The sequence below is a fragment of the Anomaloglossus baeobatrachus genome, chromosome 1, assembly GCF_048569485.1.
Source record: "Anomaloglossus baeobatrachus isolate aAnoBae1 chromosome 1, aAnoBae1.hap1, whole genome shotgun sequence".
Taxonomy (NCBI): Eukaryota; Metazoa; Chordata; class Amphibia; order Anura; family Aromobatidae; genus Anomaloglossus; species Anomaloglossus baeobatrachus.
The window spans coordinates 203,748,459-203,774,272 of NC_134353.1; the positions used below are offsets into that span (position 1 = coordinate 203,748,459).

The following is a 25,814-nucleotide window of genomic DNA, read 5'->3' on the forward strand; positions in this document are numbered from 1 at the left end:
GGTTTCCTTAAAAATGTAATTCAGTTTGTTTTATCCAACCCTACTGTTTCCATTATTGTACGTTAATCGTTGGTGTGGTCTGTGGTCATAAATCAGCTGAAAATCGCTTAAATAAAAACCAGCAGATGACAAGAGTTGCAAACTCCCACCAGAACGCCATAGCGGACCGACTGTCGCTTGGTGAAAGTGTACCTCTCAGCAGAATTGTACAAACATATACACACACACACACACACACACACACACACACACACACACACACACACACACATTCTGGTTTTCTTCCTATCTTTCTGACCACTGTTCCAGTGTACCATTTGCTGGCTCCACATCCTCTTCTCCTCAAGGCTCAGTCCTTGAACCTCTTCCCTTCCCTCTCTATTCTCTCTCTACAGTGCCCCAGTTGGACAGCCCCATCAGTAAATTTGGCTTCCAGTATCATCTTTATTAGGATGACACACAATTATACACTTCATCCCCTGACCTAACAACCGCTGTACTACAGAACACCAGTGATTGTCTGTCCACAGTTTCAAACATCATGTCTGCTCTCCTTCCGACACTTAACTTTTCCAAAACTGAACTACTTCTACCCCCTTCTACTAACCTCCCTAAACCTGAAAGCTACCTCTCTGTGTGCGGCACCATGATAACCCGTAGGCAGCAGGCTAGCTGTCTGGGTGCTATGCTTGACACTGACCTCTCCTTCACCTCCTATATAGAATCTCTCATCCACTCTTGTTGCTTGCAACTGAAGATCTCTAGAATCTGCCCCTTTCTCACCATGGAAACTTCAAAAACACTCACTGTGGCCCTGATCCATTCCTGCTTTGATTACTGTAAGGCTATGTGCCCACGTGTGTGCGCTCTGCACAGCAGCGTAACATCACTGCATGTGCGCTTCAGAGCGCAGCTGAAAAGCTCCGTTCTGAAGCTTCAGTGACTGCCGATTTCATACGCTCTGGATGCAGCATCTGCCATAGAGTGGGAGCTGCATGCAAAGCGCACAAAAGAAGTGACATGTCACTTCTTAGAACGCAGCGATTTGGCAGCAGCCGAAGTGCTGCGTTTTAATACGCCACGTGGGCATGGATTAGGCACAATCTTCATAGATTGTGCTGGGGACGCAGGCAGTTAACGCTGCGGTGCAGATCGCAGCATAACTGCATGAAAATATGCTACGTGGGCACAGAGCCTAATTCTCTTAATTGGCCTACCCCTCACTAGACTTTCCACTCTCCAGTCCATCCTTAATGCTGCAGCTAGGGTCACCTATTTGGCTAATAGTTATTCGTATGCTTCCTTTCTGTGCCAGTCATTGCACTGGTTGCCCACACATTATAAAATCCAATTTATATTGCTTGTGCTCACCCACAAAGCTCTCCACAGCACGGCACCCCCTACATCTCCACCCTTATCTCTGTTTATCACCCTACTCGATCTCTACGCTACACAAACGACTTTCAACTAACATCCACACTAATCTGAACCTCCCACTCCCAGCTCCAAGACTTCTCCCGGGCTGCACCAATCCCAAGGAACTAGGATGATCCACAATTTGCACAGCTTCAGACACTCCTTAAATTTTTAGGGTGGCTTATCACCCACCCTAATCGAGGTCAATTCATATAACCTCTACCATTTCTAAGAACCTAATTCTCCCTTAAACTCCACTGCACCCAAAAGCATTACAAAGATTGGCTGATGATTGGCTCATGAAGCCTTTATTTATCCCCCATTTCTTTGAGATGGCTGGACCGTCATAAATAAGCACTCGAACCTTGTCACCCCCACCTCACCCCATTGTAGACTGTAAGCTCTTATGAGCAGGGTTGTCTTTATTCTTGCCTTAATTATTGTATCTTCTATAACTGTTACTTCTGCTCGTTTGTATATGAACCCCTGAATTGTAAAGCGCCGAGGAGCAAGTTAGCATTCTAGAAATAAAGATAAAAATATAATGTGTGTGTGTGTATATGTAACAAAAGATGGACAACCACTGTAAGTCAGATTTTAACCATTATGACAAAATACAATGTTAAGGTCTGTTTGTGTCAGGTGTTTACTCTCTATAATTCAGGTTTTATAGATGTTCCTTAAAATTGTGAGGGGTAAAAGATATTTATTATTTGACATGAATTAAATTTTAACTTTGAAGGGAAATAACCCCCAACCTATTCATATAATTACCTGGCCGTCTCATACTGTTTGACAGTAATAAGGGTATCTTCAATTGTCTTGTTTACTAGTGTATTTACACTGGAAATAAAAAAGTTGATGGCCCCCAGAAGAGTTTCTCCATTCTTTGCGAGAAGTTTCTGAGTATCTGCGTTGTAGCCGAATTCCTCCTAGATTACATCAAGAAGTAGAATGTCACAAAAATAGTAATACTAAAGACAACAATTAATAATATAACTTTGATCTGTTGTGTTTCCTTTACACCACCAATTCCTAATTCCCCTATTAGGCCAGGGTAAGCGCCACAGTGGAAGAAATCCAGTTTTCAAAATTAAACATTATATGACATGGAAGACCACAGGAATTCAATGAAAACAATGGTGGGCCGTTTAATGGGTACTGTGCAGGAAGAGAGAAATCACATTGACGTTTCCCTACTAAAGAAAACTAAATGTGGTGCTGCCTGGTGTGAGAACCTCTGCGATCGAGGATAGCAAGAGACTAGCTGAACAACCTCTGTACACAGGAGTACATTTTTACTGAGCCTGAAATTGTTATTGCCTGCATTAAAAACTAGTCCACATATGCTGGAGATAAAGGGAACCTGTCACCAGATTTGGGCCCTATAAGCTGCGGCCACCACCAGTAGTCTCATATACAGCATTCTAACATGCTGTAAATAAGAGCCCAGTCCGCTGTGTAGAACGTAAAATTATAATACTCACCTAGGGGTCGGTGCGATGCAAACTGGTCAGACGGGTGGTGCAATTCTCCGGGACCAGTGCCTCCACTTTCGGCCATCTTTGTCTTCCATCTTCTGAAGCCGGGGTGCATGACGGTGTCCTATGTCATGCCCACAGGCTGGCATTGAAGTCCCGAGCAGGCGCACTTTGATCTGCCCTGAGCAGGGCAGATCAAAGTATTGTAGTGCGTCTGCGCAGGACCTCAATACCAGCCTATGTGCATGACGTAGGATGCGTCATGCACCCCAGCTTCAGACGAAGGAGGACTAAGATGGCAGAAAGAGGAGACACCGGTCCCGGAGAACTGAGCCGCCCATCTGACCAGTTTGCAGCACACCGACCGATCCCCTAGGTGAGCATCAGAAAGTGTTTTTTATGTTCTACACAGCGGCCTGAACTCTTATATACAGCATGTTAGAATGCTGTATATAAGAGCCCAGTGGTGGTGGCCGCAGCTTATAGGCCCCAAATCCTTTAAGAGGAATATACCAATCTGAGAAATGTATGGCTTCTCCACAACTTTCTCCTATTTATCTCATTAAGAGGAGAGCTGCAGTTCTCGGCAACAGCCAAAACACAGCGGATCACGTTGTGCTATATTGACTCTGTTCACATCTGGCTGCTATTGGAAATGAAAACAGATGTTCAGTGGTGGTTCTGATATTGGACCCCCGCCAATCTAATATTGATGACCAAGCCTAGGGATAAGTTATTAACATGAGAAGCAGGGAGCTCTGACAGCAAAGAATGACGGTTCAAACCAAGCACATTAGCTTAGTGCACCCTTGGTGTGGCCAAACAGTTCAGTGCACCTCCCCACCTACTGGATTTCCATCCATCTCCGCGTTCCTCAGTCTTGATTGACAACTCTGGCTTTACAGGAGCTGACGAAGACTGAAGAAAGATGGAAAGCAAATAAATGGGATAGTGTATTCAACCACGCCAAATGGGTACCCAGCGCCTTGCTTGTGCTTGGTGTGATCTTTTAGTGTGCACAGACGTCTTAACTTTACGAGTGCTCTATTTTTTTGTAGCACACAAACATGGTCTTTAAAATCGAAAGTATTCACTAAGATTATTCTTTTAAGAATTAAAACCAGTTAGTGATAAAATAAAGACCGATTAGTAAAGATTATTTATGATTGCAGGATTCATTTCATTTTCTGTACATAGGGGATGGGAGATGCCATTTTGTCTCAGCTTCTGTTACAAGTATGTAAGGGTACGAAGGGTACGTTCCCATATTACGTTTTTGTGAGAGGTTTTTTGCATTTTTTTTCATGAGTTTTAAACAGATTAAAAAGCTGCATTTTACAATACCAGCAAAATCTGATATTTCAGAAACCTCATACACTTGCTTTTTTTTCTTACCTGAAATGGAGAACTACTGCGTTTGTGGTTTTTTTTGCTATGTTTTTGTTGCTTTTGTGAATAAAACTATTTAAACATATACTATAGACAAATGACACCAAAAACACAGCTTAAAAAAAGCAAAAAAAAAAAAAAGCCGCAAAACCTACTTTTTGGAAGCAACTTTTTTACTGCCAAGAGAGCAGGTTTTGCTGCAGATAGAAATCATTGTGTGACTATACCCTAAAGATTAGCTTTCAGCAGCTAAGCCTATGGTGAGATTGTGTTTTCAGCGGATCAGTTGGGGCTTGTGTTCGAACCTCGGAAAAACGGGATTCAGATGTACACACTGATGGGGCCATTGACTATAATGATGCAGACATTGTCACAGTTGTCACCTATTGGAGTTGACTACATCTTTGGATTTAAACAATACGCTGTTTCCTGATGACATGTACCCTCTAATATGCATAGTCTGTCTCAGATGCTAGACAAGGCTCGTGTGTCAGGAAAAGACGCACTTCAACATATGTTGCTATTTATTGAAGGCATTAGCATTTGTACTGAAAATAGAACATGAAGTCGGCAGATCGCATACATGTCGAGCATTTGTTATATAAAAGCAAGATCAGAGACAATGATGTCATCCGGACAGCGAGACACTGAATGGGAACAATAACAAGGGGTGGGCTGGCGAGCAATTATACACGATCAAAGGAGCGCTCAAATGTCACATAAATCATCTGATGGAGGGGAAGCAAAACAAGAGGCGCTGCAGGTACAGCGGGGAGGATGATGATGCACATGGCCAATGTAAAGTATTCATATCCCTATAGAAACATGCCAAAACCAGGACAGGAACAGCAGGACATCAGCCATAGTGACACAGTGGGTGAGGATAGCCAGTCCAGACTAGTGAATAAAAATCAGTGAGTTAACACCCCACACCACTCCATGCTATATTTCTAAGAGAAAAGATTATTTGCTGATTTTGTCTAAACAAAACATCTACTTTTTTTTTTTTTTTAGTTAAAGCGCAGTATTCGGTCACGTGCCCATGATCAGGACCCGCTGCATTCTGACCTGCAGGGCCTCGAGTCTCCTCCGCAGGAGACCAATGATGCTTGTGCCCAAGGTCAGTGTTCGGGAGCTGCAGTCTCTCGCTTGTGTGCTCCCTGCAGAGAACGCTTGGAACTCCGCAGCAAAGAATTGACATGCTTGTGGCTCGGAATGCCACACCGCAGGTCCGATTACGCTGCGGGCCGTACACGCACAGTGGGCATGCGATTTCTATAAATCCCATCCACTGTACTTGTACTGTACAACACTGCGTTTTGGATGCAACTGAGACATGCTGCATCCAAAACGCTGCAAACCCTGATTGTGGGCACGTAGTCTTAAGGCCCCGTCACACTAAGCAACATCGCTAGCAACATCGCTGGTAACGAACAACTTTTGTGACGTTGCTAGCGATGTTGCTGTGTGTGACATCCAGCAACAACCTGGCCCCTGCTGTGAGGTCGTTGGTTGTTGCTGAATGTCCTGGGCCATTTTTTAGTTGTTGCTGTCCTGCTGTGAAGCACAGATTGCTGTGTGTGACAGCGAGACAGCAACAACTAAATGTGCAGGCAGCAGGAGCCGGCTTCTGCGGAGGCTGGTAACCAATGTAAACATCGGGTAACCAAGAAGCCCTGTCCTTGGTTACCCGATATTTACCTTTGATACCAGCCTCCTCCGCTCTCACTGCCTGTGCTGCCGGCTCCTGCTCTGTGCACAGATAGCTGCAGCACACATCAGGCAATTAACCCGATGTGTGCTGTAACTAGGAGAGCAAGGAGCCAGCGCTCAGTGTGCGCTGCTCCCTGCTCTGTGCACATTTAGCTGCAGCACACATCGGGTTAATTAACCTGATGTGTGCTGTAACTAGGAGACTGGGGGCTGGTCACTGGTTGCTGGTGAGCTCACCAGCAACTCGTGTAGCCACGCTCCAGCGATCCCTGCCAGGTCAGGTTGCTGGTGGGATCGCTGGAGCGTCGCAGTGTGACATCTCACCAGCAACCTCCTAGCAACTTACCAGCGATCCCTATCGTTGTTGGGATCGCTGGTAAGTTGCTTAGTGTGACTGGACCTTTACTGTGCACGCTTTCCCGCTATGCACAAAAAATAGGGAATTGTGATTCTGAGGCCCTATGACAACAGTAATGATGATGTGTAATGTGCTGCGGAATATGATGGCACTATGTAACCAAAATTAGTAATAATAATGACTAATTACCATTTCTGCCAAATACTATGCCAATAATGCAGTCCGGGAAGTAGAAGGCAGAGGGGTCACAGAAAATGACTCGTTTAGGGTGTAAATTTGACTTTCCTGCAGCACACTCCCTAAATAAAGCCGCTAAATCTCCAAAATCAGAATGTCCTGCACCTCAGCAAAAGCCTCTCCTTGTTGTACGATAATGTTTTTGTTACAGGTTAAAACTAAACCATAAAACTGTAAAGTCTGCAAACTGGTTTAACAAGTCAATAAATTCATCCCATTTAATTGCTATCAAAGAAAGTGACTAAAATCAAGAAAGACCAGAAAAGAATAAAAGACTGACATGTTTGCCTCAGCATCAAATTATCTAAGGAAAGGATTTGAGGAGTGCTCCTCCGTGTACTGTACAAAATGATCTGGAAAGCTGAAAACACACTGTATTAGGAAGTAACAAAGTGTTATGTAAGACAACATGCTGGAGGCCAAAAACAGGCCAAAGCAGCGCGACGAGGAGGTATGAGAACTCCGGAAAAGCCGTCTCCTGGGAGGGAGTTTGTCTAAAAGGTACAAAAAGAAAAACAAAAAATTGTGCTTTACATGGTATCCCCTGGTCACCGCCGAGTCTCTGCTACTTACCCTAGGGTCTGTTATTGTCCGCAGCGCTGGCGTCAGGTCGCATTGCTGCAGCCGATCTGCTGATACTGAGTTGAATTCATGCGGCACTAAACTTTAACAAGATTCCCGGTGCTGGCATTAGCCACACAGCCCCAAAGCATGATGGAACCTCCACCAAATTTTACTGTGGGTAGCAAGTGCTTTTCTTGGAATGCCGTGTTTTGTTTTTTTTTTTTGCGTCCATGCATAACGCCTTTTTGTATGACCAAACAACTCAATCTTTGATTCATCAGTCCACAGGACCTTCTTCCAAAATGTAACTGGCTTGTCCAAATGTGCTTTTGCATACCTCAGGCGACTCTGTTTGTGGCATGCTTGCAGAAACTGCTTCTTTTGCATCATTCTCCCATACATCTTCTTGTGCAACGTGCGCTGTATTGTTGACTGATGCACATTGACACCATCTGCAGCAAGATGATGCTGCAGGTCTTTGGAGGTGGTCTGGATTGTCCTTGACTGTTCTCACCCTTCTCTGCCTTTCTGATATTTGTCTTGGCTTGCCACTTCTGGGCTTAACAAGAACTGTAACTACCACAACTTGGCATCGGAATTAACCAGCCAAGAAAGAAGTGATTCAATACAAAGTTGCTATCAAAATCCAAAATATTTTATTCACAGTGAACTCATACAATAAATATGTAAACAAGAGAGCCACCTGGGGGGCACATTGTTCCAGAATTGTTTATTCATCATATCCTATCCATTATTCAGCATAACGAAAAAGTGACCATGCATCACATCAGTCAGGTATAGCGTTCCATACCATATTAAATAAATCACAATAAATAGATGCTAATATAGAACAAGGGAAAACGCATTTAAACTGCGGCATTAACCGTTATGGTGCATATCTTAAACCATAAGAGCATACAAAATAGTCATATATGACTTTAAAATGTCAGTAAATACTAGCTAGTATATATATATGTTACGGTATATCTCTGCCATCATTATGGTATTATACCCTTGTGTACTGTGGTGATCGGTGGGATTATATGATAAGAACGGTATACTGACCGATATATTAAATAAAGGGATGTAAATAATTCCCATTTATATTTCCACCCACACCCGCTTGATAAAGCGAGCGGCAAAACGTACGTCAGGGGTGGCGGGACGCATGGCCAAGCATCTTATTTACTAAGGTAAGTACTCTTTATCAATGATTGGTATGCATTTTGCACTTTGCAATTTTGGTATATTATTTAGTGATCGTGCATCATAGTCTGACAGGTGGTCGTATTAGCATTTGAGATACTGTGGATGGTCGCTAGGTGGTGGCAGTGATGTATTATGTATATTGACGGTAATTGATTGATATTAAAAATTTCCAGTAGGTGTGGCTGGAAATATAAATGGAAATTATTTACATCCCTTTATTTAATATATCGGTCAGTATACCGTTCCTATCATATAATCCCACCGATCACCACAGTATACAAGGGTATAATACCATAATGATGGCAGATATACCGTAAGATATACATATATATACATATATTATATATATACGTATGTATGTATGTACCGTATATACTGGCGTATAAGACGACTTTTTACCCCCTTAAAATAATGGCTACAGTGGGGAGACGTCTTATACGCCGGATATACGGGGGGGGTGTGTGTGTGTGTGTATATATATATGTACACTGCAGCGTCCAGGGGAGGTGGGGGAAGCAGCTCTGGAGCACAGGGGAACGCTGCGGGCTGCAGCCTTTGATCTCCTGCACCCGCTCATATAATATGCACAGCCGCTGTCCATCTCCAATGGTGCTGAAATCGCACGCAGTGAGGGGCTGGGGCAGCGGTGCATATTCTATGAGCCTGCGTCCCAGTGTGATCGCACATGCCCACCCCTGTGTTAGATTTGGCCCCCAGGCTGCTGCTCATTCTAAAATAAAAAAGCTTTACTTACCCCTGCAGCGTTTCTCCCCGTGTCCCTGCTTCCACTGTGATCAGGCAGGCAGAGAGCTCAGCCTGCTATGCCGATCACATGACCGCACTGAGAACCAGGAAGTGGAAGAACAGAAGCACGGAGCCAGACAGGAGGGAGCTCAGCGCTGGAGGAGATAAGGAAAGAGGGTTTTATTTTACTTTGGGCAGCAGCCTAGGGGCCATATCTGACACAGGGGGACTTGTGCGATCTATAGGGGCCATGGGCAGCACTATGGGGGCGATATCTAACACAGGGGGACTTGTGCGATCTATATAGGGGCCATGGGCAGCACTATGGGGGCGATATCTAACACAGGGGGACTTGTGCGATCTATAGGGGCCATGGGCAGCACTATGGGGGCGATATCTAACACAGGGGGACTTGTGCGATCTATATAGAGGCCATGGGCAGCACTATGGGAGCGATATCTAACACAGGGGGACTTGTGCGATCTATATAGGGGCCATGGGCAGCACTATGGGGGCGATATCTAACACAGGGGGACTTGTGCAATCTATAGGGGCCATGGGCAGCACTATGGGGGCGATATCTGACACAGGGGGACTTGTGCGATCTATATAGAGGCCATGGGCAGCACTATGGGAGCGATATCTAACACAGGGGGACTTGTGCGATCTATAGGGACCATGGGCAGCACTATGGGGGAGATATCTAACACAGGGGGACTTGTGCGATCTATAAGGACCATGGGCAGCACTATGGGGGCGATATATAACACAGGGGGACTTGTGCGATCTATATAGGAGCCATGGGCAGCACTATGGGGGCGATATCTAACACAGGGGGACTTGTGCGATCTATAGGGGCCATGGGCAGCACTATGGGGGCGATATCTAACACAGGGGGACTTGTGCGATCTATATAGGGGCCATGGGCAGCACTATGGGGGCGATATCTAACACAGGGGGACTTGTGCGATCTATAGGGGCCATGGGCAGCACTATGGGGGCGATATCTAACACAGGGGGACTTGTGCGATCTATATAGAGGCCATGGGCAGCACTATGGGAGCGATATCTAACACAGGGGGACTTGTGCGATCTATATAGGGGCCATGGGCAGCACTATGGGGGCGATATCTAACACAGGGGGACTTGTGCGATCTATAGGGGCCATGGGCAGCACTATGGGGGCGATATCTAACACAGGGGGACTTGTGCGATCTATATAGAGGCCATGGGCAGCACTATGGGAGCGATATCTAACACAGGGGGACTTGTGCGATCTATATAGGGGCCATGGGCAGCACTATGGGGGCGATATCTAACACAGGGGGACTTGTGCGATCTATAGGGGCCATGGGCAGCACTATGGGGGCGATATCTGACAAAGGGGGACTTTGTGCGATCTATATAGAGGCCATGGGCAGCACTATGGGAGCGATATCTAACACAGGGGGACTTGTGCGATCTATAGGGACCATGGGCAGCACTATGGGGGAGATATCTAACACAGGGGGACTTGTGCGATCTATAAGGACCATGGGCAGCACTATGGGGGCGATATATAACACAGGGGGACTTGTGCGATCTATAGGGGCCATGGGCAGCACTATGGGGGCGATATCTAACACAGGGGGACTTGTGCGATCTATAGGGGCCATGGGCAGCAGCATGGGGGCGTTATCTAACACGGGAACGTGTGCAATCCACAGGGGACCATAGGCAGCACAGGGGAACGTGTGCCATCACAAGGGGGCTATATTCAATATAAGGGGGCCATATCCAGATTAAGGGGGCTAATTTTAGGATGGGGGGCTATGAGGGACATATACCCTATATGATTTGTTAGAGGGACACTGGCATTATAAGATGGACCCCATTTAACATTAAAAAAAAAAAAATTCTCTTTTCCTTCACCAAATTTGGGGGTGCGTCTTATAATCAGGTGCGTCTCATAAAGCGAAAAATACGGTATATATCATACAGCAGGGGTCGGGAACCTATGGCTCGCGAGCCAGATATGGCTCTTTTGATGGCCGTATCTGGCTCGCAGACAGGGCTCCTACCTGTCTATGGGCAAATGCCGGGGCCCTGGAGAGCCGGGGGGGCCCACTCGGCCTCGTCAGTTCTCCTGTCCCTTGGCCGGGGCCCACTCGCCTTTATAGTTCTGCTGCCCCCGGCCGAGTTCCGGGGACCGCAGTCCTCGGCAGCAATCTGCGGCGCCGTCACTTTAAGGCGCGCAGACATCCTGTTTTGAATTTCATCTGTGGGCGGAGCTACCGCCTTCTCAGTCCCACAGATGAAGGAGGTGAGCTTCTGTCCGGCGCTGTGTGGGCCCCCTCTCCACCGTGACCTAATCGGGTAAATGCCCTCCCCGCCTCCCCATTATGGGCCCCGGTGAGCTGCTTCTAACCCCCCGGATGTATGCCCTGCCTATCCCCCCCTCCGCCGATGCCGCGGGTGCTGTACCCGCCGAGCCGTGGGTGCAGGCCCCACAGAGCAGCAGAGTTGTGTGTATTTGTCTGTATGTAGCAGAGTTGTATGTGTTTGTCTGTATGTAGCAGAGTTGTATGTGTTTGTCTGTATGTAGCAGAGTTGTGTGTGTGTGTTTGTCTGTATGTAGCAGAGTTGTATGTGTTTGTCTGTATGTAGCAGAGTTGTATGTGTTTGTCTGTATGTAGCAGAGTTGTATGTGTTTGTCTGTATGTAGCAGAGTTGTGTGTGTTTGTCTGTTTGTAGCAGAGTTGTGTGTGTCTGTTTGTAGCAGAGTGTAGTACCATTGTTTCAGTCCAGTTGTGGCTTTATACAGCAGGGAGGAGCATTCCTTGCTGTAGTAAGTGAACATTGGAGCGATTGATCTGTCAATGGCCCTTTAAAAACATATTGTACGGCTCTCGCGGAATTAAATTAACATGTTGCAATCAAAGCAGACTTTTTTTCATTTGGGAGCGGGGTAGTCTTATACAGTGAGTATATCCCAAATTCTATATTTTTAGGGCAGAAGTTGGGGGTCGTCTTATACGCCCAGTCGTCTTATACGCCGGCATATACGGTATGTATGTATGTATGTATGTATGTATGTATGTATGTATGTATGTATGTATGTATGTATGTATGTATACACACACACATTATATATATATATACATACACACATATATATATATATATATATATATATATACACACACACACATTATATATACATACATATATACACATGCATACACACACATACATATATATATATATATATATATATATATATTATTATTTACTGACATTTAAAGTCATATATGACTATTTTGTATGCTCTTATGGTTTAAGATATGCACCATAACGGTTAATGCCGCAGTTTAAATGCGTTTTCCCTTGTTCTATATTAGAATCTATTTATTGGGATTTATTTAATATGGTATGGAACACTATACCTGACTGATGTGATGTATGGTCACTTTTTCGTTATGCTGACTAATGGATAGGATATGATGAATAAACAATTCTGGAACCATGTGTCCCCCAGGTGGCTCTGTTTACATTTATTGTATGAATTCACTGTGAATAAAATATTTAAGATTTTGATAGCAACTTTGCAACTGACGAATCACTTCTTTCTTGGCTGGTTAATTCCGATGCCAAGTTGTGGTAGTTTAAGGCTAGGTTCACACACTGCGTTTTTTTGACGCTGCGTTTTTTGCGGCAAAAAATGCACAAAAACGCACCCGCGGCAAAAACGCGCACGTTTTTGCTGCGATTTGGTGCGTTTTTGCTCACTGGGTCTTTATGCGTTTTTTTTTTATCAGTGAACAAAAAAAAAAAGGTCTAATGTAATTTCCTTCTTCAATATGTTCTTCATTCTCCACTAGTGTATGCAGGAGAGCAGACAGCAGCTGCAGAACTACAAGGCTCAGCATACTCCATCCAATAGTTGGTTAAAGGATTTCACCAGCACAAAACTCCAGGCATTTTGTTCTTTAAAATAAAACAAAAGTAAAAAAAAAAATAAAGTATCTGAGAGACTGAATAAGAACTGGATGTTCGAAACGCGTCCTCTCTGACATGGGCTTGACCACCATAGCATGGACTTTTTAATGATAAGAAAATAAAGGAAGTTTTATGTTAAAGAACAAAATGCCTGGAGTTTTGTGCTGGTGAAATCCTTTAACCAATTTCAATGCACATGGACTGGCTCTCCAAACCTCTTCTCCGTGCACAGCCCAGGATCACTGGCTTCCATCACACAGGTGAGCTGGGCAAAAAACCTCTTTCTACCTCCATCCAATAGTGTATGCAGGAGAGAAGACAGCAGCTGCAGAACTACAAGGCTCAGCATGCTCCATCCAGGACTGTATGCTTGAGGGAGAGTCAGGGGGAGCAGACCTACAAGGCTCAGCATCCTCCATCCAATAGTGTATGCAGGAGAGCAGACAGCAGCTGTCGAACTACAAGGCTCAGCATCCTCCTTCCAGGACTGTATGCAGGATTTCTTTGCCCCCCCCCAAACAAAAAAAATTACGTGGGCTTCGCCATATTTTTGCATGCTAGCCGGGTACAGCAGGCAGGTACGGGCTGCCCCCAACCCCCAGCTGCCAATTTGTACCCGGCTGGGAACCAAAAATATAGAGAAGCCCTTTTTTTTTTCTTTCATGAATTTCATGAAATAAAAAAAAAAAAAAAACAACGTGAGCTTCGCCTAATTTTTGTGTCCAGCCGGGTACAACTAGGCAGCTGGGGATTGGAATCCACAGTGCAGGGTGCTCATGCTTTCTGGACACCCCCGCTGCGAATTGCAGTCCGCAGCCACCCCAGAAAATGGTGCTTTCATAGAAGCGCCATCTTCTGGCACTGTATCCAACTCTTCCAGCTGCCCTGGTGACGGTGGCTTGCTTGGTAATAATGGAGTTAGGGCTAGCTGTGTATTATCAGCTGGCTCTAGGCCCGAAATTCATGGTGTCACACCAATATTAGGCATGGCCACCATGAATTTCTAGTAAAGATAAAAAAAAACAAAAAAAAACCCCACAAAAATATTTGTATTAGAAATAAAACACAACACAATTAGTGACTCCATCTTTATTGAAATAAAGAGCCCCACTCCGCAATAATTCTGGGTCAAGGGCTCCGCGCCGTTCAATCCGGATCCAATATCTGATCAGTTTGCTGGAAGGCATACCGATCAGATGATGTGTCAGGATCAAGGAAGTGAATCACATCACACAGCAGCTGATTGTATAAACGGCTTTTATACATATATATCAGCTGATGCATCAGTGCAAAAAAAAACCAAACAAACTAACTAACTTCTGTGCCGATTACCGGCAGCTCCTGGAGCGAGTCTGATCCCGTCCGATTATCGGCTGATAGGTGAAGCCGGCCAGACGCCCGCGTCACCGCGATACTTATGCAGTCACCTGACGAGTCAGGTGATCGTCAGGTGATCGTCAGGTGATCGTCAGGTGATCGTCAGGTGATCGTCAGGTGATCGTCAGGTGATCGTCAGGTGATCGTCAGGTGATCGTCAGGTGATCGTCAGGTGATCGTCAGGTGATCGTCAGGTGATCGTCAGGTGATCGTCAGGTGATCGTCAGGTGATCGTCAGGTGATCGTCAGGTGATCGTCAGGTGATCGTCAGGTGATCGTCAGGTGATCGTCAGGTGATCGTCAGGTGATCGTCAGGTGATCGTCAGGTGATCGTCAGGTGATCGTCAGGTGATCGTCAGGTGATCGTCAGGTGATCGTCAGGTGATCGTCAGGTGATCGTCAGGTGATCGTCAGGTGATCGTCAGGTGATCGTCAGGTGATCGTCAGGTGATCGTCAGGTGATCGTCAGGTGATCGTCAGGTGATCGTCAGGTGATCGTCAGGTGATCGTCAGGTGATCGTCAGGTGATCGTCAGGTGATCGTCAGGTGATCGTCAGGTGATCGTCAGGTGATCGTCAGGTGATCGTCAGGTGATCGTCAGGTGATCGTCAGGTGATCGTCAGGTGATCGTCAGGTGATCGTCAGGTGATCGTCAGGTGATCGTCAGGTGATCGTCAGGTGATCCATCGCCAGGGTCCTGCAGGCATCGTACCCGGGGAGACTGCACACAGCCGGAGCGGCGATAGCCTGAGAGGAGCTGGGAGCGGACATGTCGGGAGGCTGCAGACACGCGAGTATGACTTTTTTTTCTACTATTCACTTTTGTTTTCACAGCTGCCTCAATCTCCCACCCAGACATGGCGCTGCACGGCAGCATACATGCACAGGACTGGAGGTGGAAGCGGCGGTGACGGTACCGGGAGGATTCACGCTTCTGTATTTACTGACAGAAGGAATCCTCTTCCTGTACATGTCACTTTACTACCCACCTCCTGCGTTTATAGCTATAATAACAATTTGCGTTTCTCATTGCGTCTTTCAACATCCCATTGCACTCAATGGATGAAAAACGCGGTGAAAAACGAGGGAATAATTGACATGCTGCGTTTTTGTGGTTACCACAAAAATGCAGCTGAAAAAAAACGCTGTGTGCAGACAGGAAAAATGAAAACTCATAGACTTTGCTGGGGGAAGCAAAGTCATGCAGTTTTCTGGGCAAAAACGCACCCGAAAAACGCGGAAATATTACTCAGTCCATCAGTTATTAGATATATGAAACTGAAATAGCTGTTGCAAAAACCCAAATTGTTATAAAGAAAAAAGGTTAACATTAATAGGGGTGCCCAAACTTTTTCATATGACTGTAATTTTCAAACTAGTTTATGTTTTACGGTGTTAGTTACTTAGGTTGAAAAAAAGACCTATGTCCATCTAGAAGGGTAAAAACTTTAGCAGAAACATTTCACTCTTTTTTCCAACATAATTTACAAAATCTGATATTTTATACACTAAGTGATCACACAATTGCAGATTCAAACTCCCTAAGAGGAGGAAGAAAAAAAAAAAAAGAAGGTTAAAAACACCATCCCCCCCTCCCATTTAAAAATTAATGAAATACACACAAAACGGCAAAAAAATTCCAAATGCAGAAAAATTGCAAAAAAGTGCGGTAGCACTATTGTTTTTGAGATATAGTGAACACAGTGAATAAAATATGGTAAAACTGATGTGTTGGGGTGATGCCTCAGGTCAGTGCGAGTTCGTAGACACCAAACATGTATAGGTTTACTTTTATATAAGGGGTTAAAAAAAAAACAACAATCGGAAGTTTGTCCGAAAAAAACCATTGACAGCTCCATTTAACGGGTTAAACGGCACGAGCAGATAACGATTCTACTCGTGCCTAGCATGCACACATCTCAGCTGTGAAAATCAGCTAAGATGTGTGCCGATCACGGTATGCTGCCGCCGGCAGACCACGGGCAGTAACATTATGACCGCTAGGACGTAATATTACTGCCCGCGGTCGTTAAGAGGTGAAAAATGAAAAGAAAAAAAAACCAAAACTGCATGTTTGAGATCTCTATAATTGTAATGAACTGGAGGGTCCTGGTGCCCGATCATTTTTACCATATAATGGCCATTGTAAATACAAGCATAAAATTGCAGAATTGCACTTTTTCGCTGTACTTAGAATTGTTTTTCCAGCTTTCTAGTAAATCACATGGTAAATTCAAATCATTCAAAACTACAACTAGTCCCCAAAAACAAGCCATCACATGGCTGTATCAATGGGGGGAAAAAAAAGTTATGGCTTCTGGAAGAAGGGGGGAGAAAAAAAACAAAACAGCAAACTGCCCTATTAGGACGGAGTTAAAAACTGCACCCCTTGAAGTATTCAAAACAGCATTACACACAACACCATGCGAATGTACCGTATTTTTCGGACTGTAAGACTTTTTTTCCCCAAATGTTGGGGAAAAGTGGGAGGTGCGTCTTCTAGTCTGAATGTATGGCTGCGGGGAATAAGGGTGCTGCGATGGAGCGGGTCACCGGCAGCATGAGCAGGCTGTAGCAGCCACTGCAGTGACCACGTGCGCCCGCTCATTTCATATGAGGACTCATCCTCCCGCCCATCATCTGTCAGCACTGAAGCCGGCGCTGACAGGTCGGAGGGATGATGGGCAAGGGATGCACGCATAGTAAATAGCTGGCCCCTGTGATCACCCCTGGCAACTACAGCCTGGAGTGATCGTATGCGGCTGTATTCACTGCCCCCCGAGCATCATCATCAGTACGGGGTGCAGTGAATCAGTATAGTATACTCACAGTTATACAGCAGCATCGCGATCTTCTCCTGTCTGCTGGTCAGCTGATCTGTGTAGAGAACAGTGAGCACACGGATGACGTCATCGCTGTGCTCACCGCTCTCCACACACATCAGCGGCCGGCAGACAGGAGGACATCGCGATACTGCAGGGAACGGCTCCACACAGGTCAGCGGCGCTGCTGCTGACACAGAGAGGAAGATGATCGATGCTGCAGGGAGTGAGGAAAAGTGAGTATAAATGTTTATTTTTATTCTGTTCCATAGGATATAGGCCATATACCAGGATAGGGGTATATAGCAGTATGAGGGCATATACCAGGATGGGGGTATATTATGAGCAGGATGGGTGTATATAGCAGGATGGAGGTATAGGATCAGGATGGAGGTATAGATCAGGATGGAGGTATAGATCAGGATGGAGGTATATAACAGGATGGAGGTATATAACAGGATGGGGGTATTTATTAGGATGCGGGTTATACCAGGGTGAGGGACATTTATACAAGGATGGGGATCATATACAAGGCAGGAGGATCATTACCAGGATGGGGTACCTTAGTAGAGAATTTGGGGACATTACCCCCATAACAATGTCAGCAGCAGATCCTCGCACCATAAGTGTGTCATGACCACATTTTTTACTTAAATTTTTTTTTATTTTCCTCCTTTAAAACCAGGATGCGTCTTATAGTCCTAAAAATACGATAGGTCATGGAGAGCTGAATAAAATCATCCTTGACATTAGCAATCAGATGTTTTACTCAAGAGAAATCCATAATTTTCTTATGTGCAAATGAGCTGTTAAGATCTTTGGCCTGGACATTGATCTCCCTGAGAATCTGCCTCCAGTGATTATTGTAAATCAAAGGGGCATTACCAGTTTGAGACATGTAAAGACCAACACTTTGCTCTGTCAATCATGCACAGCTCTGCAGCGAGATCAGCACATACAACAAAGTTAACTTCTGATGTACTATATTACAAATATTTTCAGCCGCACTTGTCCTCTGCTGCATAGAAGTGCCTGATTATAACTATCAGTACAGCAGAGTTTAAACTTGTCATATTGCAAACACTTACAGCTCTGCTGTATTGCCCCTGCCCTCACACTGGCTGCCTGCGAGACGGAAGAGGAAGCACTGTGAATAGGACACCTGCAGTGCAAATGTGGTATGACAACATTTCCGAGACTCGTAACGTTTTCATGCATTTGTTAATGGAATCATACTAGGGATTATCTTTTGCTGGGTGAGACGATTGTTTTATAGATATAATTTTGGGATAAATATGACATTTTAATTGATTCTTATGGCTTCATTTGCAATCTTGCAACAGCAAAAATCTCGTAATTTTTGTCTTGTGAATTATTTTCAGTTTGCAGCATTTACCGATCAGGTTAATTGTTTTTATAGTTCAGACTTTTATGGATGTTGCAATTCCACATGTGAGTATTATCTTTAATGGAGGAAAAGGGAAGGAGAGATGTGAACTTATGTTGTTTTTCTTCTTTTTTTGTAAGCTGCATTTATTAGTTCCCTTAGGGGACTTGAACCTGCAATCAACTGATCGCTTGTACTATATTTAGCAATACCACAGCATTGCAGGATATAGTAAAAATCACATCACGGTCTCCTTTGAAGACTGGCTACAGACTGGGTTTGAAGGGAGCTCCATGATGACAGGCATGGAGGTCTTCAACAGACCTCCGACTCTGATAGCAACCCATCGGCATTCCACGATTGCATAGAATGATGCTTCCCCATGCTTGTGCATTGTAAATGCTGCTGTCAAAGTCTCACAGTGGTACTTAGGTTAATAGTCGACAGAGATCATAGACCCCCTCCCGATTACTAACCTCGGGCTTGATGACAGCTATGATTTTTGACAAGTTACAGCTGTTATTAATCCCTTATATTACCCAGTTTGCCACTGCTCAACGGCAATCAGTATGAGCTGGGTATAGAGTCGGCATTTTAACATTAATCTGGGTGGCTGCAAGCTGCTATTTTGAGGCTGGGTGGAGCCTAATAACCAGCTATCCGCTTTATCTTTGTTAGGTATCAAATTTTGGGGGACTGCACACAGTCTTTTAAAATTAAATTAAAAAAAAGCTGGTTGCATGGGGTCCCTTGGATTTTGATACACTGCCAAGATAATGCACAGGTGGGGGCCACAGCATGTATCAATATATGGGGGACTTTGTCATTTTTTCCAATTTATTTATTTTTACACTCCACAACCAATCACAGACACTGTCACAAAGGGTGGGCGGGGGAAGCGGTGAATATGCATGAAAGCTAATATGCAGACCTCGAAACAGTCTCCTGTATGGCTGTCGCACTAAGTATAACTGTCCTGCACGAATCCCCATTTTCATTCCTTTTGCAGCCACTTAGGTCCTCATAGACTTAAAGGGTTCGGCATCCGGGCACATATTCGGGTTCAAGCCCCGAACCGCACTTTTAAAGTCCAGCTGGATTCGACAAACCCGAACATCTGCGGGTTCGCCGATCTCTATTAATTAGTCCTTTATATGCCATGTACTTTCACTGATCTGATCACAGTTCTAATACCCTACAATATACTAATCAAGTTCTCCCATCTCCCGTCCAGTAGTAAGCGATTACCGTTGTGTCCGATTTTATGCAAATTATGTGCACCCAAACTCTTAATACATTTCCATTCTAAGATATACCTGTAATTTAGATGCATTTCATTGTGATGAATGGATGCATTTTACATTTTAAATTATTTTCACATGATTGTACTGTGTATTAACAAAAGTAAGAATTAGGTAAATGATTGGAAACAAATTATATAAACAGCTCATACTCACATGTAACTCTATAGATTTTAAGCTGAGATCTGCAAAGGCATCGCCTAGGTGTCTCTGGGTCTGGACCATCTGATAGAGCTGTGAGGACAGCGTCTGAGCAAGCTTTAGTATATGTTCATATTTCTTTTTGTTGTCTCGTAGAATTTCTATCTGTGCTTCTAATTCCAGGTCTACTGTTCTTGAGCCACGTCCTAGCTTCTCGGAGAGAATCTGCCGGGTGCACTGCACAGAATAAAAACCAATGCACTTTGAGTAACCCAATTAAACATTCTTAAGTAGATAACTTGACATAATTTGCATATTAGATTAGGTTTACCAACAACAAATATTTAATATCTAATAATAAATTTCATACCTCTTAAGTTGGGTTGAGATCCTGCTTTTTCCACATTTCGGAGGCTCTGTTGAAGCTTCCATCTGAAAACTGGTGTTAAGGCATAAATCGCCAACGGGGCTATTGACTTCAGTGAAGCAGACAGTCACTTTGCACTCCATCTGATCTCATTGCTGGCAGTGGCCACCATTTTGAGGCTGGTGCAAAAATGCAGTCGTCCAGATCCTCGAAAAGGCAGATGCTGCTGGAGCACAAAGTGATGTCAATGGCCCTGTAGGCGGATACTCCTGAATCCCATTTTTCGGGAACTCTGATGGAAGCCCAAACTGAGCCACTTGACATGTGACAAAAAAAAGATGTGAAAAGTGATGTGAACAAGTGTTCTATACAAATGTGGATCAAGGTGGCACAGTTCACATTAAAGATTTCTCAGGCGGCAGCAGAAAAATTAAGTTCGCCAGAGAGATTTCGGAACACATATTGTAGGATGGAATTCATTAGATTTTTTTTTGCACAGCGATTTTAAGAGTCAACTAATCTCAGTTTAAATTGTAAAAAATACCAACTGCTTATTTGCCATAAAGTTCATGTGAAGGCATAATACCCAAAGTAATCCATTTAGCATTTCACCGTAATGGTGTCCCATCAAAAACAAGCTGGTTAGAACACAAGGGGCAAATATTTGTATATCCTGCTCGAGAAAAAAAGACTAATCCAAACTGGAAAACATACAGTAACGGGAAACCTTTAGGCTATGTGCCCACAGGGAAAAGTGTCCTGCGATTATATCCGCAGGACATTCCGCAGGAGCTCCCAGAAAACCGAAGCACAACTTTGTCTGTTTCCATGCTGCGGTTGTATTGCGGAATGTCCTGCGGATATGGTGCGGGCATTCTGCATTGAGGATACAGTACCATGGCTTCAGCACTGCATCCTCAATGCAGGACAAGTGCTGAAGTGATCGGAGCGTTTATACTTACCTCCATCACGCACCACTTCACGTTCTGGCCGCCGTGTCTGAGCGTCTGCACTGTGCAGGAAAAGATGGGCGGGCCTGAACGAGCTGTGGCTGTCACATGACCGGAGCTTGTGCAGGCCCCGCCCGCCCACCTCCTCCTTCCTGCTCCTAGCTACACTGCCATCCTGACTCGGGTGTCTGCTATCAAGGCAGGTAAGTATGGGACCAAGGCAGATTTCCGCAGGTAAATCCGCAGGAATAATTGACATGCAGTTATGTGCGGCTGCGGGACATCCGCTGCAAATTCCGCAGCTGCACAAACCGCAGCATGGTCACAGACACTCCTCATGTACCGTAGGATAACATGGGGAGTGTCTGGACAATCCAGATAAATCCGCAGGTTTTCCACGGCAAAATCCGCAGGAACAAGCTCCCGTGGGCACAGGGCCTTAGGGTCTTTCTGGACGTTGTATTTTTCTTGCGCTTTGGTCGAGTTTTAAACTACACTGTGTCAATGACCAAATGCATGCGTTTCGCTTCCCCAGCAAAGTCTGAGAAATCAAAATTTCCATCCGCATGTTGATTTTTCTGGGCAGCATTTTGTTTGACAAATATTTGTCAAAATCTTGGCCTTAAAAAAAAAAAAACAAAAAAAAAACCCATGTTCATTCTTTGAGTTTTGGTCACGTTTTGCCAGCCATTGAAGTGAATGAGGTGTGTCCAAAATGCAACCAAAATGTTAGCTGTGCGTTTGCATCACGTTTATGTTGCTTTTTGGATCCGTTCTCAACAGAAACGCAGGTGTGGCTGTCACACTGCTCCCGTGGCTATCACCCTGCTTCTGATAGTGCCGGCCGCTCATTAAGCTCATTTCATATTCACTGCACCCGCTCATTAGGCTCATTTCATAGTCACTGCTTCCCCCGTCCACCGGCGCCTATGATTGGTTGCAGTCAAACCTGCAAAGTCTCAAAACTGGAGGCTGGCATTCTCAGGCTGGGGAGACCCACGTTTTTGGAAGTCATCCAGCCTAAAAATATCAGCCAGCAGCTGCCCGGAATTGCTGCGTCCATTAGATGCAAAAGACCCGGCTCATCCCGATTGCCCTGGTGCGGTGGCAGTGTAATAAAGAGTTAATGGCAGCCCATAGCTGCCACTAAGTCCTAGCTTAGTGAGGGCAGTCGTCTATGAAACACCCTCTCATCACTAATCTGTAAGTGAAAGTAAATAAACACGAACACCGAAAACTCCTTTTTTTGACATAAAAGACAAAAAAGCACCCTCTTTCACCACTTTATTAACCCCTTAACGACCACGGGCAGTTATATTACGTGCTAGCGGTCATAATGTTACGGTCTGCCACCGGCAGCATGCCGGGATCGGCACACATCTCAGCTGATTTTCACAGCTGAGGTGTGTGCCTGCTAGGCACCAGCAGAATCGTTATCTGCTCATGCTGTTTAACCCCATAAATGGCGCTGTCAATATGTGGCAGCGCCATTATAATAGTGATCGCGGTAAACTTTTACTTACCGCCCGATACCGGAAGTCACGTGATGTGATCACGTGACTTCCGGTGGTTGTCATGGTAGCACAGGGTCTTGTGATGACTCCTGTGCTAGACATGAACTACTTTCAGTTTCACTCGGCCCGGAGCCGAGTGAATCAGAAAGTGAGCGTATCTGCTGTTTACAGCTGTATAGCTGTGATCAGCAGATAGGGAAGAGCGATCGGATTGCTGATCGCTATAGCCCCCTAGGGGGACTAGTAAAATTTTAAAAAAAAAGTAAAAAAAAAAAACAAAAAACCTAAAAGTTCAAATCACCCCCCTTTTGCCCCATTGATAATTAAAGTGTTAAAAAAAATAAATAAATAACTCATTTGGTATCGCCGCGTTCAGAAACGTCCGATCAAAATATAAAATCAATTAATCTGATCAGTCAATAGTGTAGCGGCAAAAAAATTCCAAACGCCAAAATGACTGTCGCCACAATTTTTGCGCAAAATGCAATAACAGGTGATTGAAACGTAGCATCTGCGCAAAAATGGTACCGTTACAAACGTCAGCTCGAGACGCAAAAAATAAGCAGTCACTGAGCCATATATACCGAAAAATGAGAACGCTACGGGTCACGGAATATGGCGTAAAACGTGCGCCACTTTTTACGGACAAACTTCCGATTTTTTTTACCCCCTTATATAAAAGTAATAACCTATACATGTTTGGTGTCTACGAACTCGCACTGACCTGAGGCATCACACCCACACATCAGTTGTACCATATAGTGAACACAGGAAATAAAATATCTTAAAAACAATAGGGCTATCACACTTTTTTTTTGCAATTTTTCTGCATTTGGAATTTTTTTTTGCCGTTTTCCAGTACACTATATGGTAAAACTTATGGTTTCATTTAAAAGTACAGCTCATTCCGCAAAAAATGAGCCCTAACATGACCATATTGACTGAAAAATAAAAAAAGTTACGTCTCTGAATTGCGAAGAAAAAAAAAAAAAAAAAAGGAAAGCGAAAAATCGTCCGGTTGTAAAGGGGTTAACTTCCCAAAAAACCCTCCAGGTCCGATCTAATCCACACGAGGTCCCACGACGCTTCCAGCACTGCTACATCTGACACTCACAGAGAGCGCCATAGAACAAGACTGCACGTTGTGACCTCCACGCAGCAACTGGAGTTATACTATCAGCAGTGATGTCACTCAGGTTAGCCACTGCCACAGCTGAAGTCCTCCAGCTGTGACTTCAAATCACCAGAGTGACTGAAGTGAGCAGCACGATCAGCTGTGCTGTCACTCAGGTGATTTATGGTCACAGCAAGGGTTCTTTACCTGTCACCACAAATCAGGCCACGACAGAGCCAGAGCCACGCGATGAGAATGAACTCTGGTGAACCTTGACGTCACAACTGCAGGCCCCGCACTACTGCCCGTGTGGCGGTACTGACATCAGAGGTTCACCAGAGTTCATTCTCATTGCACAGCTCTGTCTGCTGTCAGTGGGCAGTCATGCTCTATGGTGCTCACTTTGACAGGACAAGGATGTAGCAGAGCTGAATCGTCGTGGGACCTCTTGTGGATTATTTTGGACCTGCAGGGTGTCTTGGGGTTAAAAAAGTGATGAAAGAGGGTGTTTTTTGTATCTTATTCCAAATAAAGGATTTTGGGGGTGTATGTATTTATTTACTTTCACTTACAGATTAGTGATGGGGCAGGGTCTCAGACAACTGCCATCACTAATCTAGGACTTTGTTGCTGCTGTGGGCTGCCATTAACTTCATATTACTCAGTTTGCTACCGCACCAGGGCAATGGGAATAGCTGGGTCAAGCGCCAGAATTGGTGTATCTTATTTATGCGCCACTTCTGGGGCGGCTGTGGGCTGCTATTATTAGGTTGGAAAGGGCCAAATAACAATGGCCTTTTACACCCATTATAATATGAGCCCCAGTTATCTGCTGTAATCAGCCAAGGTACAGAGGAGAGCTGAGGGTTGCAGCCTGCAGCTGCTTCTGTTTTTGTTCTGGACATGAAAGATGGGGGGGGGACCACACTTTTTTTTTACCCCAAAAACGTAAAACAAAAAAAACAACCTGGCCAAGCTAGCTATCCCTCTATCGAGCTATTCTGTTATTTCTTTCTATTCTACCTATTCTTATTAACTATTCTATATGTTCTATCAGTTCTATTCTATCTATTCTAGCTATCAATTATATCCTATCATTTTATTTCTCCATTAAAAACGCACTGACAAAAACGCATTGAAAACGCATGCGTTTTCACGGCTTTTTTTTTGTCAAACGCAGTGTTTACAGTTGTCAAGTCTACCAGAGGGTGCATTTTTTTTTATGTCAAATCAAGAACGCAGCGTGCGCACATACCCTAATATGGTCGGTCTATTGGATACTTTGATAGATTCCTGAATCCGCAGAGTGCTCGACCTTACAGATAAAATTAAGCCAATGTATAGCTAAAAATATGGATATAACCAACTGATCACTGCAAAAGTGAGTGAAGAATCTGAATCCAATAAAGCCATCATTGCACTTCTACAGCCTCCACCGGTCTGATGAGTCAGGGGCCGCAGATGCATCAATTCCCCGGTAAGCTCCTTGTCTTCGTAATTAGAGGAGGTGGACGGTTTATCTGCTCCCTAGGGCACAGATCCGACAGAAGAGCTCGTTATAGTCACGGCAGGGAAGACATCCTCCAGCCTCGTTCTGCAGGTTCACTAATTAATACAGTAAGTTATAGCTTGGTGAAAAGCATATTCTCCCGTACCAGGATGGATTTATCAGGGTATTTAGCAATGTACATAATTGCGGTCCATAAACTTACAGCACAAGGTGCCTAATAAAACTGACATCAAGAGAATACA

At 44.6% G+C, this 25,814-nt stretch overlaps 1 protein-coding gene across 5 annotated transcripts in view; it reads right to left on the minus strand.

Annotated features, from left to right (window-relative positions):
- ARFIP1 (ARF interacting protein 1) overlaps nucleotides 1-25,814 on the minus strand; it is a 189,705-nt gene that overhangs the window by 40,643 nt on the left and 123,248 nt on the right. For all 5 annotated transcript variants that reach the window (XM_075347794.1, XM_075347817.1, XM_075347811.1 and 2 more), the window contains 2 exons: nucleotides 20,133-20,354; nucleotides 2,191-2,348 (listed from right to left, as the gene is read on the minus strand). In XM_075347794.1, coding sequence (XP_075203909.1) covers nucleotides 2,191-2,348; nucleotides 20,133-20,354 — 380 coding nt within the window. The remainder of the gene's footprint in view (nucleotides 1-2,190; nucleotides 2,349-20,132; nucleotides 20,355-25,814) is intronic.